The 18,908-nt window shown below is 41.7% G+C and overlaps 1 protein-coding gene across 1 annotated transcript; it reads right to left on the bottom strand.

Annotated features, from left to right (window-relative positions):
* Positions 1–6,129: 6,129 nt before the first annotated feature.
* On the bottom strand, positions 6,130–18,880 carry cep76 (centrosomal protein 76). Its single transcript, XM_054621919.1, has 13 exons — positions 18,484–18,880; positions 17,502–17,657; positions 17,186–17,270; positions 16,835–17,059; positions 16,553–16,738; positions 15,333–15,430; positions 15,010–15,138; positions 14,531–14,722; positions 11,449–11,615; positions 10,013–10,172; positions 7,775–7,948; positions 7,409–7,626; positions 6,130–6,469 (listed from the first exon to the last, which is right to left on the bottom strand). The coding sequence occupies exons 1-13, from the start codon at positions 18,544–18,546 to the stop codon at positions 6,331–6,333; spliced, it is 1,992 nt and encodes a 663-aa protein (XP_054477894.1). The 5' UTR covers positions 18,547–18,880; the 3' UTR covers positions 6,130–6,330.
* Positions 18,881–18,908: the final 28 nt, after the last annotated feature.

Raw genomic sequence — 18,908 nt, 5'->3', positions numbered from 1 at the left:
CGCTCCCCTCGCTGTCTCCCTCTGCCGCTCCCCCTTGAAGGAATTTTATACATTTCAAAAATAGAAATAGACGAGAGACGAAGAAGCTGTGAGTCTAGGAGGTGGGTGGCGGGAAGATATTATGATATACATATAATAATTGAACACATACAAAAACACAGGTATACCCTAATGACTACTTGAACAATTAGCTTTAGTCAGTTATGTGTGAGCAGTGTGTGTGTGGGTGTCATCATCATCTTGTCTGGAGGTAAAAACAAGGAATATGTGCTCCTTACCAATTTTTGTCACATCCATTCTGTTATTTAAATATGTTTAATTAATTACCACCTGTGTCTGTCAAAGATGGCAACACACACACACACACACACACACACACACACACACACACACACACACACACACACACACACACACACACACACACACACACACACACACACACACACACACACACACACACACACACACACACTCTGTAACTGCAATAAAAAATCCCTGCTTTTTTTAATAGCTAAAACGCTGCAATTAGTTGATACATCAGCGTCTGTCAGTAGATGTATTATCACAATTGAAAAAAACACCACTGATAAGGAGATGCGCCATTAGTCTTCTCATTTACTTGACAAACTCTTAACGGAGCCCAGAGGCCTACACATTGTGTGAGGTTCACTGGTGACAATGGAATAATGAGGTGGTTCTGCAAACCAAGAGGGCCGGGCCTTAAAGAGGAGGCTTCCGACCGCCTTGACCAGGGGGATACAAGTTTTCTTTGTCTGTACCACGACCAGAGAGGAGCTCCATGAGCTGGAGACTCATTTTACTTTAAAGACACATGCATCTGAAGTGGGATAGTTATGAGCTCTTTAAACTATATGATGCTGTATGTGCTTACTGTGCACCAACCTCAGCACGGTTCAGCCCCTCTTTTCTCAACATGCTGAACAGTTCCTGTGTGTAACATGTGTGGCCTTGTCACCTTACAGTAAGGCTTTGAAGCTGGTACAATTCAGATCATATATATTTACGGTATATTCCTGTGAAAACTGATGGACATATTGTGTAGCCACAAAACTGAGTATGATTTAGGTTTAGAATAGTGAGCATGAGGCACTAAACATTTTACCTTTTTACTGGAAAAAAGGCATTTTGTTTTATATTTAGTATTTATTCATACATTTAAATGCTTTTCTTTTCCATGAATTCTTGTGAAAACACTGGCAGTACCAAATCAGCACCCTGAAGGAGTTTTTGGACATCAGACAACTCAAATTGTACTTACTCTCCACACACATATTTAGAGGAAACTTCAGTGTGGTATTATTTTTCAAATTATGTTTAAAAAAAAAATATATATATATATATTCTCATTTAAAATCTGTCTTTGACTGCAAGGCATAATAAAACAAACATGCCAAACGTGTTGCCAAAGTTGGCCGTGAGCTACAATATATATTTCTCCCAATCAACACCATTAATAATGACTGTTGTTGCAGTTATTGGCAATACTTGTGAACTGCAAGGGGGATCTGTCAATGGAAAACACTCATTAGCAGCTGATGCCACCTCGGAGGAGGAAGACGATACAGTATGTGTGAAAAACAATGTGTGCCCACGATAATTCAAACGGAAACGGAATCAGAATTTTCACCTGCAACTTCTTTCTATCTATATCCACTTCATCACTAATTCCCAAAAATGCAGGCTGCAAAGCCGTTTACACTGTGAAGCTGAAAAAAAGTTGTCTTTCCTCTTACACGTGTGACTGAAACACACACACACCTACACACACCAACAGTTTATACTGAAATATTTAGTGGTAGACACTACAGGTGAATAGGGGCAATATTTTAACTAATAGATTTCACATTGAAACTTTCCTAGTTGATTACTTACATTGACACAAATATTTTTTGAAAACAAGTTTTATAAAATGTTATGTTTAAGTATGCAAATGGGTCATTATCTTACTAAATATGTGCTAATTTGCATACATTTCCAGAACAGGAATCTGAATATTGGATAAAGCCAGGTTCAAAATTCTTGTTTCATTTTGTTGTCATATTAGAGTCAAAGGTTTTGATAGAGGAGATTTGAATATCTCTTTATCACTTCATAAATCAGGAAATACTGTCAACAGCCATAAAAAACAATTTTGGCCATGTTTTTAAGAATAAAATGTTGTACAAATCAGGCTATGAATGATTTACGAACACACCCCTCTTTAAAAAAACCTTCAGAATATAGATCGGAATGAAACTGGAAAGTTTGGTGTATATAAGTGCTACTGAAGTGGAGATTTCTGGCTCAGAGTCTGAGACAAAAAGAGTTTAGAGAATACAGCCTTGAACAATATGAATGTGACACAGCAGGTGAATAGGGTACATAATTGAAACAATAGATATCCCCATGTAACTTTCCCAGTTAGTTAATAACATTACGACAATTATTTTTCTGTATAAGAAGATTTCTGATATGTAAAGTTTAAAGATGCAAATGAGGCTTAATCTAATGCTATTTTTTGGTGAATTTAGGAGAAATCTAAAGACGCAAATAGACAAAGTAATAAAATAAATGTTTGTTTTGGATGTTTTCTTTCCTCTAGTCTAAAAAAAAACATGTTATGGAGGCGAAACAGCCCACAATCTGTAAATTGATTGATGCATAAAAAACATTTTTTCCTGTGTTCCCCTTGAGTTTAACTCTCACCTGAAAGCAAACACTGCGTTATCAGCAGCGGTGCTGAGATGAAGGTGTGAGTGATGGTTTTGTTTTCTTACACTATAGACCCAGCATCCCGTTCCCTTCTCTTCTTCCGGTTTCATACAGTAGCTGCTGTCCCACAGGACCTATTAGTCAATTACAGTGTGCTGCTGCTTAATATGGGCTGAAAACATACCTGAGTTCCCAGCATCAAACACTTCCTCTGCTGCACAGTCTTCCTGTGGTATACAGAGTGAAATGGAGGTGTGTGTGTGTGTGTGTGTGTGTGTGTGTGTGTGTGTGTGTGTGTGTGTGTGTGTGTGTGTGTGTGTGTGTGTGTGTGTGTGTGTGTGTGTGTGTGTGTGTGTGTGTGTGTGTGTGTGTGTATGTGTGTGACATTCAGAAAAAGAAAAAGAAAAACAGAGGAATTATTCATTAGCTCTTCATTTCGCTCTTTCAGCCTCCCTCCTGATCCTCATGTTCAAGAACTCTGGGGCAAATGCAGAATTGCAAATTAGCTCTTGGAAAAAAAATTATAATTTTGAATTAATTGGCCATCCTCACAGCCTTCTTGTCAAAAAGTTTGGGCCTGATGTGTCAACGATTCCCCCAGAACCTCCAAAGAGCACGGTGCAATATGGAACGGAACGGGAGGGGGGACAAAGCACACTCAAAACTAGCCTCTGCCTGTCAATTAATAGAGCACTTCAATCAGGGCGGAACTTTCCGAGTTGACTTCCCCGAACTGCACAATAACTCATCCACCAGGCTGCTGTCACCTCGCCCTCTCTGCAATTTCACAGTCGGCTTCAAATTAGGAGTCCACGCTGGCCTGTGGGCTTTCAGTGGCTCTCCAGCCAGAATAATGGCTTGACTGTGGCCTGAGAGAAGTGAAACATATCTGGAAACGTAAATGAAATCAATTTCCATCCGTTAGTTCTCCCTGCAGTGTGGGGGAGGGGTTTCTAATGATTGTTCCATTTGTTCTGCATCTCTATCCATTTGTTCTGCATCTCTATTGATTTGATCTCGCTCTACCAGGCAGAGACTGCTGGAATGACCTCATGTCATGTTAACCCATCTAAAGATGCTCTGAGGAGCTGTCAGCACCCATGTCTACTGTGTTGCATCCAGCAGCTCAGGATGGAGCTGAAGGCCGCAGCTGCATCCAGAGAGCCAATGATTGTCTTAACACGCCATCTAGTGCTGAGATCATGTATTACAAGTGGATATACCACAGGATATCATGGCATTGGCCCACTCTTCACTCTAAATGCAAAGACATTTTCTTAATCCTTACCTTTAAAGCTGCGAAACACTGGATGCAGCACATTATTTTAGTGCGTGTGAGCGTGCCCCACAGGTGAGCTCAAGGCCCTGCAACCGCATCTTCCACTCATGCACAGCACACACTATATATCCACACCCCGCACTTTAATTACTTAATTTGGTCTAAGGTGCTTTAATTTGTGTCTCTCTGTTTTTGTTGTGGCCACCTGAGCCAGGTCGTAACAATCCAATCCAACAATATGATTAAACCAGAATTATCCACATATTCCACTTCTATGTATCATTTGATGAATGGATTCTCCATTTCTATTTTATACAATGCCTATAAAAAGTATTCACCCCCCTTGGATGTTTTCCCCTTTTGTTGCTTTTATACATGTGTCATTGTCAATATAATTTGGCTTTTTTGACAAGAATTTGCAAAAAAAGCTTCTTTCATGTCAAAGTCAAAACAGATTTTTACAAACTAATGTCAATTAATTAAAAATATATAGTGTAAATAAGTGTTTGCATAAATATTCACCCCCTTTAAAGTGAATGACCTAATTCAACAGAGGTCCAGGTAGTTGACGGCAGCAGTGTCACAATTAGTGAAATGGAGATCACCTGAGTGCAGTTGATGTGTGTCAAGTGATTGTAGTATAAAAACACCTGTGTCCAGTCTCTGGTTCATCAGTATTCCTGCTACAATTGCAACATGAAGACAAAAGAACACTCCAAGCAACTCAGAGAAAAGATCATTGAAAAGTATAAGTCAGGAGATGGCTACAAAAAGATTTCCAACTCACTGGACATCCCACAGAGTTCAGTTAAATCCATCATTAAGAAATGGAAGGAGTATGGCACTTGTTTAAATCTGCCTAGAACTGGCCGTCCTCACAAACTGAGTGACCGGGCAAGAAGTAGACTGGTGAGGGAGGCCACCAAGACACCTACGACCACTCTGAAGGAGTTAAAAGCTTCAGTGGCTCAGATGGGAGAGACTGTACATACAACTGTTGCCCGGGTTCTTCACCAGTCGAAGCTGTATGGGAGAGTGGCAAAGAGAAAGCCACTGTTGAAAAACGCTCATATGAAATCTCGCCTGGAATTCGCCCAAAGGCATGAGGGAGAGTCCAAGGTCAATTGGAAGAAGGTTCTTTGGTCTGATGAGACAACAATTTAGCTTTTTGGCCATCAGACTAGACGCTATGTTTGGCGAACACCAAACACTGCACATCACCACAAACACACCATCTCCACCGTGAAGCATGGTGGTGGCAGCATCATGCTCTGGGGATGCTTCTCAGCAGCAGGCCCTGGAAGGCTTGTAAAGGTAGAGGGGAACGTGAATGCAGAAAAATATCGCCAAATCCTGAAGGATAATCTGACTCAGTCTGCAAGAGAACTACGACTTGGGAGAAGATTTATTTTCCAGCAAGACAACGACCCCAAGCATACAGCAAAAACTACACAGAAATGGTTCAAAGACAACAAGGTGAATGTTCTGGAGTGGCCAAGTCAAAGCCCAGATCTCGATCCAATCGAGAATTTGTGGCTGGACTTGAAAAGAGCTGTTCACGCCCGATCCCCGAGCTACCTGACAGAGCTTGAGCTGTTTTGCAAGGAAGAATGGAGAAAAATTGCAGTGTCCAGATGTTGAGACATATCCACAGACTCAGTGCTGTGATTGCAGCCAAAGGTGCATCTACTAAATACTGACCTGAAGGGGGTGAATATTTATGCAATCATTTACTTTACCTTATATATTTGACATGAAAGAAGCTTTTTTTGCAAATTATTGTCAAAAAAGCCAAATTATATTGACCATGATTTCATGTATAAAAGCAACAAAAGGGGAAAACATCCAAGGGGGGTGAATACTTTTTATAGGCATTGTAATGTTGGATATTCTGTACAAATGACATGTATTGCACGTCTGTCCGTCCTGGAATAAGGATCCTCCTCAGTTGCTGTTCCTAAAGTTTCTTCCATTTATTCTCAGTAAAAGTTGGGGTTTTTTTGCCAAGGTTTTTCTTATCCAAAGCGAGAGTCGATAGGACAGAGAATGACTTCAATGAGCTATAAAAAGTACACAGTGAGATTTTAAAAGAAGTTCCATTTATTTACAAAAATAAATAAATACAATTCTGAGTGTAAAAGTCTGTACAAATGGAGAGTCTATAAAGGCCTGAGCATCAAAGGAGAGACAGCCACAAACACAAGTTCATTTCAATTTAGTCTCATTGTGGGTCCAGGTACTCTGATGGACAAGTACCAAGCCTCGGGAGTCCCTCCTGTTCGGGGGTCACTGTGCAACATCAGCGGGTAGTTATGTGGGACCGCCTGTCCCGACGGTCAGAGTACAGAGCGGTATTTACATGCAAACATGAGCCACACTGCACATGCGTTCTCCGGATATGGAAACACACGGACGCGGACTGCGAGCCTCACGTGGTCGCCACGGCAACTCACTATCTCCTCACAGAACGGAGACCTGTACAGGAAGTGACAAGAGACACAGGGCATGGATTATGATGTACCGCAAAGTTTTTTATAAAATAACAGAGGCAAAATATACACAGGGGAGATTATTTTTACACAACAGAAATACTGGATATACACATATTATATTAGTTTCTGATATCTCAGTTCACCAGAACTTTTTGACACTCTCTGCTAGTTTTGCTAGCTACCTGTGAGCATGTGGGATGTAGCTTGATTGAGCTCATTGAAGCGTGAATGAATTTATTTCCAATCATTCTTTATTTTAAATTCAAATCCCCCTTTCTCCCATTAGTTAAAGGATCAGTGTGTAGGATTTAGTTGCCACTAGTGGTGAGGTTTCTGGGTAGAACCATTACACCACAGAAGGGATCTCTATAGAACCTCTGACAGGGGGTTGTGGATGGAACCTTTCACAGATGGTTCTAGGTAGAACCCTTTATGTTGGCTTTGAGGTAGAACCCTCTTGAAGGGTTCCAGGCAGAACAATTTTAAAAGGTTCTACCAGGGGCCAAAAAGAACCATATGTGTAGGCACAAAAGCCACACAGGAGAGGGACGGTGTGACTTTTAAGACAGATTTTAATCTATGTAGCCAGGAGCTCAGGCCGCAGCGCAGCACTATGTGTTTAATGCTAGCAGGATTTGTAACGGAGAAGTGGAATGGTGTTCCTATAGGGAGATTTTCTCTTCTCTCTACAGGGAGCTCTTAGTTCAGGATCTGCTACAATACGCTGCAGCTGGTCGGGATTTGTGGCCCTAATCCTGAGGTATAGTGCAAACAGAATCTTCTCACAGGGCTCCATCACTGCAGTACGTGCAGGCCACTTTCCAGAACTTGTGGAAATGTTCCCTCCTTGCTGAATGGCGTGAACAATCAGATTGAGGGATTCTTCTCAACAAACGTTCACCGTAACCTCGCACTAGCTCACCTGAGGCAGGTGGCAAAGGCTCTGCGAGCATTGCGGTGCAGGAAGTGGATGGGGAAGCCCTTGAAGGTGTGCCCGTCCGGCACCGCCCTTCTCACCGCGTCCTGGAACTCCTCGTTGCCGCAGGAGACGCCGGTGCAGCGCTCCAGCTCGTAGGCCGCCAGCGCCGAGGACAGCAGGTAGGACAGGTGGTCGTCCCACACGGTCGCCAGTTCCAGGTCCTGGAGAGAGAAAGAAACACTTTGCCCAGTAAATCTCACACTTAAAGGGTACTGAATCCTGCTCAAATAGAGCAGTTGCATTTCTCAGTGACTCATAAATGACCTTAAACTCCCAGACTCTAAGTGTCCTTATCTCGTCCTGTCTTACCTTCCGGTGCTCAGAAACCAGGAAGCGCATCTCCAGCTCCAGCTGGTTGCTGGTGGCAGCTGGATCCAGAGATGGGGCACAGAGTGGAGGCAGAGGGGGCAGAGAGGCGGTGGAGCCCGGGGCGCAAACAGACTTCAGAGCCTCTTCGCTCATCGCCTTCCACCGAGACTGATTCTGGAGGGAAAGAAGGAGGGGGAGGAAAAAAGCTGATGCTCTTATCTAGACTTACTTTTTCTTCCATGAGAAAAAGAACCACTACACTGTAGCCACTGGGGGCTTCTCTGCCTGCCTTTAGGGTAACGCTAAAGGACAGTGGGTTGCTGATGAATGGAACTGTTGCAGATTTTATTTCCCTGGCAACCACCCACACTGCTCCCTGCTGCAGGCTGTCTGACTCCCACTGTCCATTTCATTAGATATTTTCTGGCAGATTCAATATGCCTGGTAAATATCATATTGAAACTCATTTCACCCAAACGCTGTCCCTGACTGTTAACACAATACCTGGCAGAGAAAACAACTGTGACCAGCATGATGACATTTTGTAATCAATAAATACAACAATGGACATATACAGTGGGTACGGAAAGTATTCAGACCCCTTTAAATTTTTCACTCTTTGTTTCATTGCAGCCATTTGCTAAAATCGAAAAAGTTCATTTTTTTTCGCATTAATGTACACTCAGCAACCCATCTTGACAGAAAAAAACAGAAATGTAGAAATTTTTGCAAATTTATTAAAAAAGAAAAACTGAAATATCACATGGTCATAAGTATTCAGACCCTTTGCTGTGACACTCATATTTAACTCACATGCTGTCCATTTCTTCTGATCCTCCTTGAGATGGTTCTACTCCTTCATTGGAGTCCAGCTGTGTTTAATTAAACTGATTGGACTTGATTAGGAAAGGCACACACCTGTCTATATAAGACCTTACAGCTCACAGTGCATGTCAGAACAAATGAGAATCATGAGGTCGAAGGAACTGCCCAAGGAGCTCAGAGACAGAATTGTGGCAAGGCACAGATCTGGCCAAGGTTACAAAAGAATTTCTGCAGCACTCAAGGTTCCTAAGAGCACAGTGGCCTCCATAATCCTTAAATGGAAGAAGTATGGGATGACCAGAACTCTTCCTAGACCTGGCCGTCCAGCCAAACTGAGCAATCGTGGGAGAAGAGCCTTGGTGAGAGAGGTAAAGAAGAACCCAAAGATCACTGTGGCTGAGCTCCAGAGATGCAGTAGGGAGATGGGAGAAAGTTCCACAAAGTCAACTATCACTGCAGCCCTCCACCAGTCGGGGCTTTATGGCAGAGTGGCCCGACGGAAGCCTCTCCTCAGTGCAAGACATATGAAAGCCCGCATAGAGTTTGCCAAAAAACACATGGAGGACTCCCAAACTATGAGAAATAAGATTCTCTGGTCTGATGAGACCAAGATTGAACTTTTTGGCGTTAATTCTAAGCGGTATGTGTGGAGAAAACCAGGCACTGCTCATCACCTGCCCAATACAATCCCAACAGTGAAACATGGTGGTGGCAGCATCATGCTATGGGGGTGTTTTTCAGCTGCAGGGACAGGACGACTGGTTGCAATTGAAGGAAAGATGAATGCGGCCAAGTACAGAGATATCCTGGAAGAAAACCTCCTCCAGAGTGCTCAGGACCTCAGACTGGGCCGAAGGTTCACCTTCCAACAAGACAATGACCCGAAGCACACAGCTAAAATAACAAAGGAGTGGCTTCGGAACAAGTCTGTGACCATTCTTGACTGGCCCAGCCAGAGCCCTGACCTAAACCCAATTGAGCATCTCTGGAGAGACCTGAAAATGGCTGTCCACCAACGTTCACCATCCAACCTGACAGAACTGGAGAGGATCTGCAAGGAAGAATGGCAGAGGATCCCCAAATCCAGGTGTGAGAAACTTGTTGCATCATTCCCAAGAAGACTCATGGCTGTACTAGCTCAAAAGGGTGCTTCTACTCAATACTGAGCAAAGGGTCTGAATACTTATGACCATGTGATATTTCAGTTTTTCTTTTTTAATAAATTTGCAAAAATTTCTACATTTCTGTTTTTTTCTGTCAAGATGGGTTGCTGAGTGTACATTAATGCGAAAAAAATGAACTTTTTCGATTTTAGCAAATGGCTGCAATGAAACAAAGGGTGAAAAATTGAAAGGGGTCTGAATACTTTCCGTACCCACTGTAAGTAACACACCAGAAACACCATCCTCTTACCTGGAAGTCAAAGACGCAGAGCTCCACGGCGTCGGAGGGCTGGCAGTTGGCCAGGAAGGTCTGGTGGTTGAAGACGCAGCCCACGGTGCGGTAGGGGGAGGAGGGTTTGGGCTGGGGGGCCAGGGGCGGGGCATCGGGGTCTATGGCCCGGTGCAGGTATCTGAGCATACATACGGGACATCAAGGCTAATTACTGTGATTACAAACACACTAATAACTGATAAAAAAACATCATTATTAGCATCAAATCCATGAGGGCATGCCGTCTTGGGGGCAGGACTTAAAGAATAACTTTCAACCTGGACCCTGTTTCCCCATGATTTTGTGTCTAAGTGACAACAATTTTTGAAATTGGTCCAGATCGAGGAAAAATGCTGTAACCGGCAAAAATGTATATATTTATTAACCAGGGACAGGGCACATAAATCAACATAACAGTTTCCACCTAAATGTAAATGTGCCAGGGTTAGATGGAGAGCTAATTTTCGTCTGTGGTCCTTGGGCAGGTTATTACAATTTAGTGGCCTAATATTATCAGTACAATTCAACAGCAAACACTAACGTCCAACAAAATACAACATAATACTATACAATACAATAAAATATTGTATTGTATTAGCAATAAATACAGGCACTCGTCGAGTTCAAATACCTCATTCTCGTTGCCAAAATAAGCTAAACTTCCACCATGACATTTAAAATATTTTAGTTAAAACTACTCTATACTTTCTGTACTCCAACACAATAAACTCTGCCGAGCAACACTTTTCCACCGTCTCCTAGCAACACATCACTTTTGGAACGAGACTCTTTCCGTAATGTCACAACCAGAGCCTTTCGTAGGGTAAAACCAGCACTTTAAGGCCATGAGCAGCTGCCCGTCTTCAACACTCTAGCTCTTTACTGGACCAATTTCAGAATAGTTTAGCTTTTAGTCAGTTAACACAACACCAAGGGAAAGTAGGGTCAATTTTGAAAAATACCGAAGTTACCCTTTAAGAAGTGATAATTACATGTGTTAACAAATACTTAGTTTCTATCACTGAAATGCTGTTAAGTGACAAAAGAGGAAGGGATGGAATAAAGTCTATCATTATAAGATTAGTAAATTAAACAATAAAAAACTATAATTGTTTCTCAGCCCAGAGCCTGGCTGAGACATTTCATAGAATAGGCATTCACATAACCTACTGTCAAACACAAAGAATGGATAATGAGCTAACTGATGAAAAAGAAATAGTAAAAAAATAATACAATGTAGTTCACATGATTCTTTAGACAGTTTTAAGGTTTTAACAGTAAAAACTTAAAATAAATGTGCGCATATATATTCCGTAAATATATATTTCATATAAATATTTAATAGGGAGCAGTATAAGCAGCTGTGTTTCACAAGTTATCTGCTGTCTGAAGAACAACAACAAAATGAAAAGGACCTGTGTGCCGTCAGACTCTCCCAGAAGGTGATGCTCCCATCGGTACCGCGGGTCAGGACCCAGGTGTGCGGCGTTCCCTTGGCTTTGGTTCCCACGCACACGTACGCATCCAGGCCAAAGCCCAGCAGGAGGCTGCACAGCAGGGTGGCATGGTCCTCGCAGTCCCCCTGTGGAGGACAGACGGGGATGAGTTCATGTTCTTTGGAGAGTTTGAAATGTGGAAACTACATTATCAACATTATGTTTAGAGCTCTCTTTAAGTCAGTTGTACTTTAAGAGCGATAGGACTTTTTTTCCCCGGTTAAATTTAGTTCACGCACCTCTTTAGAGCTGCACAGTTATGACGGATTATTTTAACCATAGTGTGATAAACAATGAGGCTCTTGTGAGCTCCACTCACAGAGGCTCCAGTATCTAAGTACTTCAACTGAGACCATTTTGGTACTTATCATAAAAGAAAGTCTATTCAAGCTTTTACATCTTCAAATATTACAACTTTATTCATGAATATTCAGATTTTATCTTGCAAACACACCTAAATATTCTGACTCCATACCCAAAATAATAAAACTTTATTCTCGGAATGTAACAACTTTATTCAGGAAATATACCGACTTTATTCTGGAAATATTGCAACTTTCTGAATATTGCAATTTTATTCTCAAAATAGATTAACTTTATCCTCAAAATATTGATCTCTATTTTTAGAAATATTGACATATTCCAAGTCCCTATATTTAGAAAGATTTTAAGAGGTTTACGCCATGTTACAACTTTATTCTAAAAATAAAACAACTTTGTTCTAGAAATATTACAACTTCGTTCTTAAAATATATCGACTTTACTCTCTAAATATATCAACCTTATTCTCTAAACCTATCGACTTTATTCTCTAAATATATCGACCTTATTCTGGAAATATTGATCTCTATTTTGAGAAATATTTATATTTTCCAAGTCTCTATATTAAGAAAGATTTGAAGGGGTTTACCACCATCCTCATACCATCTGCTTGACTAATTCATCACGTCACTGCATGATGAATTGGACAAGTCTGTTTAACAGGAATACAATATCCTGTTTCCGCCTCACTGTTTCTCACATTCTCAGTAGTGGTGAACACAGACAAGAACACGCTGCTGGAGATCGCCCGTGGCAGTAGGCAACTCCTATTTCACTCGTACAACTTTTCAGGTAAAGAGGCCTGTGTTTGTGCTGAGGACTTTTGCTGCTGTATCCTGGCTCGGGCTACTGGCAAGTCAGAATGATAGATGTTCCCCAGAAGTGCTAATATGGATGGCAGCATCGGAACAGGCTGGGGACTGATGAGGCTAAATTAATTTTCCCCGGAATGAAACCCATAAATCACAGCTGACAAGAGCCACTTTGCGAGAGTTGCGTTGTGTCTGTCCTGCCAGCCGCTCACAGAAGAGAGGCAGGGAACATTTATCCTGTGGTGGGTCTGAGAAATTCCCCGCTATCTAGCAGAGATGAAAACGTATCAGTCAGTCGACTCTGCGCAAATCCCTCTTTCTCAGAAATGACACAATCGGCTGTGCTGAGAAATGGAGTGAATGTAAACGCAGCTGAAAAACGCTGACTCATGAAACAAATGGTTTTAGGACAACATTGATAATAGTTAGCAGGGGCAGACTGAGGTTACATGAGGATAAGGTCAACTACACTTTTTCTCCATCAATTTGATGCAGATTTTGCAGATTGTGTTCTAAGAGTGCAAATGCAGTTCATCATGTATCATTCATTCACTTAACTTTTAATGATTATGATTATTTTTACACTGTTCCTTTCATCTCAGCTTTCTCTTCTTTTACCACACATCCTCATAAATAGAATGAATTACAGATGATTTTAAAACTTGGATGTTTAAAAATAGTTTCTCTGAATCTATTCAGTGATGCCTGTGATTGTCGCTGATGCTGTATGTGCTGGTTTCTAACGTTGCTAATAGTTTGCGACTGCGGCTAAGCACATGGGTTTAGTTAGCAGAAGGCTAAATATGAGAGCTATATCGATATAAAGAAACTTAGCCTTTGGCGATAGTTAGCAATAGGGTATATTATTAGAGAGATGGAGGGAAATGATGCTAATAGTTTAGCCTTCAGCTAACGACTGATGCTAAGACTTTGACAACAGTTATCAGAAGGCTTCGACTATTGGAGAGAGAGAGAGAAAATGTTGCTAATAGTTTAGCCTTCTGCTAACAGCTGTGCCTTAGCCTTTAGCTACAGTTAGCAGAAGGCTCAGCTATTTAAGAGATGGAGAGAAAATGCTGCTCATAGTTTAGCCTTTGATGAAGAATAAACTTTTAAGCAGTACAGGCTTACTAACAAAATGGCGCCTGGCTGCAACTTCCAGCCCCCTACTGTGTTGACCCCTTGATGTGATCAAATACCAAATGTGTGTCCTTCCTGCACTGCAGGTCTAAATCCATTCCTGCCTTTATTACCACTTGTAATAACATTATATCTGGTCATGGTCTTCCCTTACCTTTTGCTCTCTACTATTAACATGCAGTTGAACAACTGCTTTGGCCTTTCTGTATAAAATGTTTCCTTTTTAAATTTGCTTCTTTACTCTCTTTTCATGAAGTCTGTCTTTTGGTTGCTTTGCAGAGTAAGCTGTTATTAACAATGCTGGAATAGCAACTCTTTCTGTAGGTTTTCACTGAAGGGACATTGAGTGCTGTAGAACAGCTGATGGGAATGCCCTCTCTCTGAAATGACCTGTGATATGCCAATGTCTCCCAACACGGGCTAGGTTTTTCAAAAGCCTGAGAAAAGAGACCCAAGAGGGGTGCAGAAGTCTAGTTTCTCTCAGAACACTTACATTATTGAATTCAATTTAAAATAAAAAAATAATTAAAAAATGACGATATGCTGAAATGCTGATATGTAAACCTGCCCACCCCACCTTAAACAGGAACTCTTGTGTGGAAAGCTATAAATCTGACATCGTCTCTGTCTTTTACAGTTGAGATCTTGCAACACAGTAAGTGCATTGCTTTCTGCAAAATGAGGCTGTCTCTGTTGTGGCTGCCACGACACCGGCTGGTTCTCCTTACCTTTCCTCTACACAGGAAGGCCAATAATGTGCACCACTGCTCCTGCTTGCCTCCTCCTCCTCCCACCACCGGGGCCTTCTCTTGGGCCAGCAGGCTGACGAAGCGGGCCGCCTGTCGGGGGCTCTCCAGCAGCCGGCCCGCCCGCAGGACACGCACGTAAGAACACGTCGGCCTGTTTACGCCGTTCTCGTCCTGCAGACACACACAGATAATGGGACGGGTTGGAGCAGATTTGAATTCGAGGGATTCAATAATCCCTAAACTGATAAGGAATATGAGAAGTCCTGTCCCCAAACCACTAACACAATATACCAGAGAAACAAATTAATTAGGTTGTTCTGAGGAACTCCCTAAGCAGTGTCTGCATATCTATGCAACTCTGCTATTCACTCCTAAGGTCTAAAGAACAACAAGTCAAGAAACAAATGTCCTTAAAAGTACGCAAAACCATGTCATGTAACTGTTTAACTTGGACAAACCTGTGCAAAGATCTTGACCATTTTAGATTGGTTTGATGGACGTATCTCAAGGAACTCCCTCCACCACTGTTTGGCATAGACCAAGAAGAGCCTCTCCTTCTCTGCAGTCCTCTGCCTCTCCAGCGATTGCTGAATGGGAGGACACAGTGACATCAGTTACCACAGCTTTGAATTTCTCTCTCACAAAGCTTCCTCCATATCGGCTCTGACAAAGATCGACACTCAACAGCATCAATGATTCACCGTTATTTCACGGCTCTGTTTTATTCATGAATACTGAAGCCGGCGTATCAACACAGATGAAGAGACTCAGGCGTGCTGACCTGTGTGCTGACGACGGCAGCGCTTAGCGTCTCCGTGAGAGGAGGGTAGAGCTCCAGACTGACAGTCAGAACACCAGCCGGGACTTTGCATTCACTTCCTGGAGACACACATAAATGTTACCGGAAACCTGTTGCCACAACACTTACGAATTTGCAGATGTTTTTCAAAAAAACTTATATATTTCTACCATATGCTGACTAATTTACTGTTTGTTCATGGAGTCACAAGATTATCAACAGGCCAGGGAAGAAGAAAAAACATGATTTTTCTCTTATCTTTATCGTAAAATACTTCAAAATGATTCATGTTATGGCCTCTAACATTATTAATGTTTTAGAGTTTTAGAGGCGGAAATGAGTTGCAAACACTGCTTCATTCTTACGGCTCACAGCCAAGGTAAGGAACCAATGTTTTACAGCTGAACAAGTTCCACTGTGAAATTTTTTGGGGAAAAACGTATAATTTAGGATTGCCTTATTTAATATTGTTTGTTTATTTTCACCAAACTTGACTTAAAAAAAGATGACCCATATGTGATGCAATAACAAAATGTAAGGGAAAGTGATTCCAGTATGTTTGAGTGCTGTTGAAGAGTTTTAAGCAAATGTTGATGATTATCAGGATCATTTCGCAAAATTGCAATAATTTTGGCCAGGATTACCCTGACATCAAATTTTTATATCGTCCCATGCCTTGTTGGTACATAATACTATACTACTGCTATACTAATGTAGAGCATAATGTCAAAAATAATTTAACCAAAACACCTGTGTATGTGCATAATTGCATTTAGGTTCATAGGGTTTAGGTGAAACTTACTTTTATGCTAATTATATGACCATTTCAAGGATTTTTAAAAACAAATGAATAAGTCTTCTGATTAGATGATTATGAAAAAAACTTGTGTTTTTTGTGACTTTGATTTTATAAAATAAAGGTTAGTATGGGAGAGGAGAGATTCTTTGTTTGGAATGCGATGTTAATGTAAAAGTTTTTTTGGTGTCTTATATATCAATGTGAGCTGGGCACTTGTTTATGCATGACACAATAAACTCTTCTTCTCTACCAATAAACTGCATTCATCATTCTTCCATCCTCGCCATAGAGATGTTACTTTTTTTTTTTTTTTTTTTTTTTTTTTTTTTTTAAATAAGCACAATAATAATTCAGTATCACACTGTCACTCTGTATTCATTGCAACAGAATCACCGTTCCTCACCAACTCCCATTAGTTCCACGGCAAAGCAGGTCTTCCCACTGGGAGAGCTGAGGAGCGCCCTCCAGTCCAGGAAGTAGGACGAGACCAGCGCCGTGTTGCCTGAGGTGTCCGTTCTGATCAGCACCAAGTGAACCGGGTCACACAGAGACAGCATGGCGGTCACGTCCACCATTTTACTGCCCTCACCTACGATGCCAAAAAGAAAAAGAAAATCACAAAATAAGTATAGATAATAAATTAAGCAGCACCATAAGAACCGCAGGTCCCGACTGACTGTCTTACCTGTGCCGTCTCTGTGGATCTCTAGGAGGAAACCCTCCTTCAGGTCAGGTTCACAGGCACAGGGCACCGGCTTTGAGCGGAACCTCTGGTTGCGGAAGTGCAAGTAGAGCGTCAACGTAGAGCACACCTGACCGGGTAAAGGCTCTGGCTCCTGGAGGTGCTCCAGAAAGGCCTTGCCGCCAAGCACTTGGACATACAGGTGCCGCCTGGATGGGTCAATATTGGCTGAGAGAATGAAAAAAAAATGCCTTCACTTAACTGTTCCAACGTTAAGAAGGACAACTTGAGAAAAGCGGAAATATGCCGTGCTATTATGTTGGGTTATTTGGGCTTGTATAGGACGTTTCTTACTTTTTTGCAGCGGAGTCATATTCTTGCAAACAAGGTGAGTAGCAGGCTTTGGAGGGGACCCTGTTTCTGCATCTGTTGTGCCCTCCTACCAAAGCAGACCAACATGACAAAAATACCAAGCAGTCAGCTGGTATATGAATTTATACCAATTTGTACCATTGAAATTTTTTTATCTGCATCTGGGTACACAATAGTATGAACTTATTTAAGAAAGTTTGTTATTTACATTCAGATTTCAATCAAATTAATCTATGTCAACTGCTTATAGTTATGTATGTATGCAGATCGGAAAATTGCCTGTTGAGTGTCGGCTGACCTGGGTGAAGTGTAGGTCCTTCATCACATCCTCTATGATGCCCCTGCGCTGCAGAGCGTGTAGGAAATCCATCTCAGACAGAGGTCGATGTGCCGGGCCTTGGTCACCCCTCACAGTATCGGACAGCACCTCTCGGATCTTCCCGTGGATGTCCATCTGGTGACAGAAAGAGACCGGATAAAAAAAACATATTCCCATACACTTTTCCTCAACAACAGTATCAGGATATCTTGTTAAAACAAACTCCTCTTGCATCTTTGGTTTACCCCACCACACAGAAAATACACCGTTAGTAAAAATAATTAGTGCTCAAAGTCTTCAGGAGGGATAATTAACCAATCAGGTTTATTATTGTAAGTAGACCTATAAAAAGGTATAGATGTTAATTGAAATCTTGCTGTTTCAAAATGGAGATTGTATCTTTGTGACAATTATGTCTTTTCCAGAAAAGAACACCTTGATGTAAACACAGAAACAGTGGTCCCTTAGTGATCCAGTTGCTAAAAATAATCATACAGAAACAATTCTCTATTACATGAATTCGAATACTGCCCATTAATGTATGGGTGCATCTCTACTCATCTAACCTACTTCTACTGTACTTCAGAGGGCAGTCTGCTTACAGACCTCTGCAGGCTGGACAGGCTAATAGGAGGATAGCAGTTAGCCTTAAGCTCAGTGCCCTAGCTTGAAAATACCAACCAAATGTTCTTAAATAATGCCATCATATACATATTTGGTGCAGCCGAACTTAATAAAAGGTTAATCTCAGTGGTGCCAGATCTTTAAATATGGTTTATCATGTGTACACTTTCGTCAATGAGCAAGCAGGCTTTAATTTGCCATTTGTTTAAATGGAATTTGGCGTAACAGTCTCCCTTGAAGAAAACACTGATATGCGTAACAACTAAACCATGTGTCTCAGGAAACACGGCACACAGAGGGACAACGTATAGAAGTAGAAGTGAAGTAGTTTGCTCACCTTGAGCAGATGGTTGTGAATGATCTGCTTCAGCTCGGAAGCTTTCTCTGGAGGCAGAGACATCCCAGTAACAGTTGATGAGCTCTAACAAGGTAATAAGGAATACACAGCTAGCCTCGTTAGTAACAGGGTACTATCCGGAACGTTACACTTGTGTTCGAGCAATACTCGGTTCTTGTAAACATTTTATCGTCTGTAGCATACTCCCAGTGTGTGATGATAACCACCCATTACCAACACAACTGCCAGTTTGAACTGTGGCGGAAAAGCAAGCGGGAGTGCGGCTCCGCTGATGCCTGACAACGTCCTGGGTCAATCTCGTTTTATTCGACTATTCTGTTCAGGAACGAAGTAATACAGATCAAACGAGACAACCCTTAATGCCCCCTCTATTTTAGGTGACGTTTAATTTAATTTCCTTGAAA

This window comes from Anoplopoma fimbria, chromosome 20, assembly GCF_027596085.1.
Source record: "Anoplopoma fimbria isolate UVic2021 breed Golden Eagle Sablefish chromosome 20, Afim_UVic_2022, whole genome shotgun sequence".
In the NCBI taxonomy this organism is placed as follows: domain Eukaryota; kingdom Metazoa; phylum Chordata; class Actinopteri; order Perciformes; family Anoplopomatidae; genus Anoplopoma; species Anoplopoma fimbria.
Note: the sequence above shows the minus strand (reverse complement) of the source record. Positions and strands in the feature narration are given on the sequence as shown.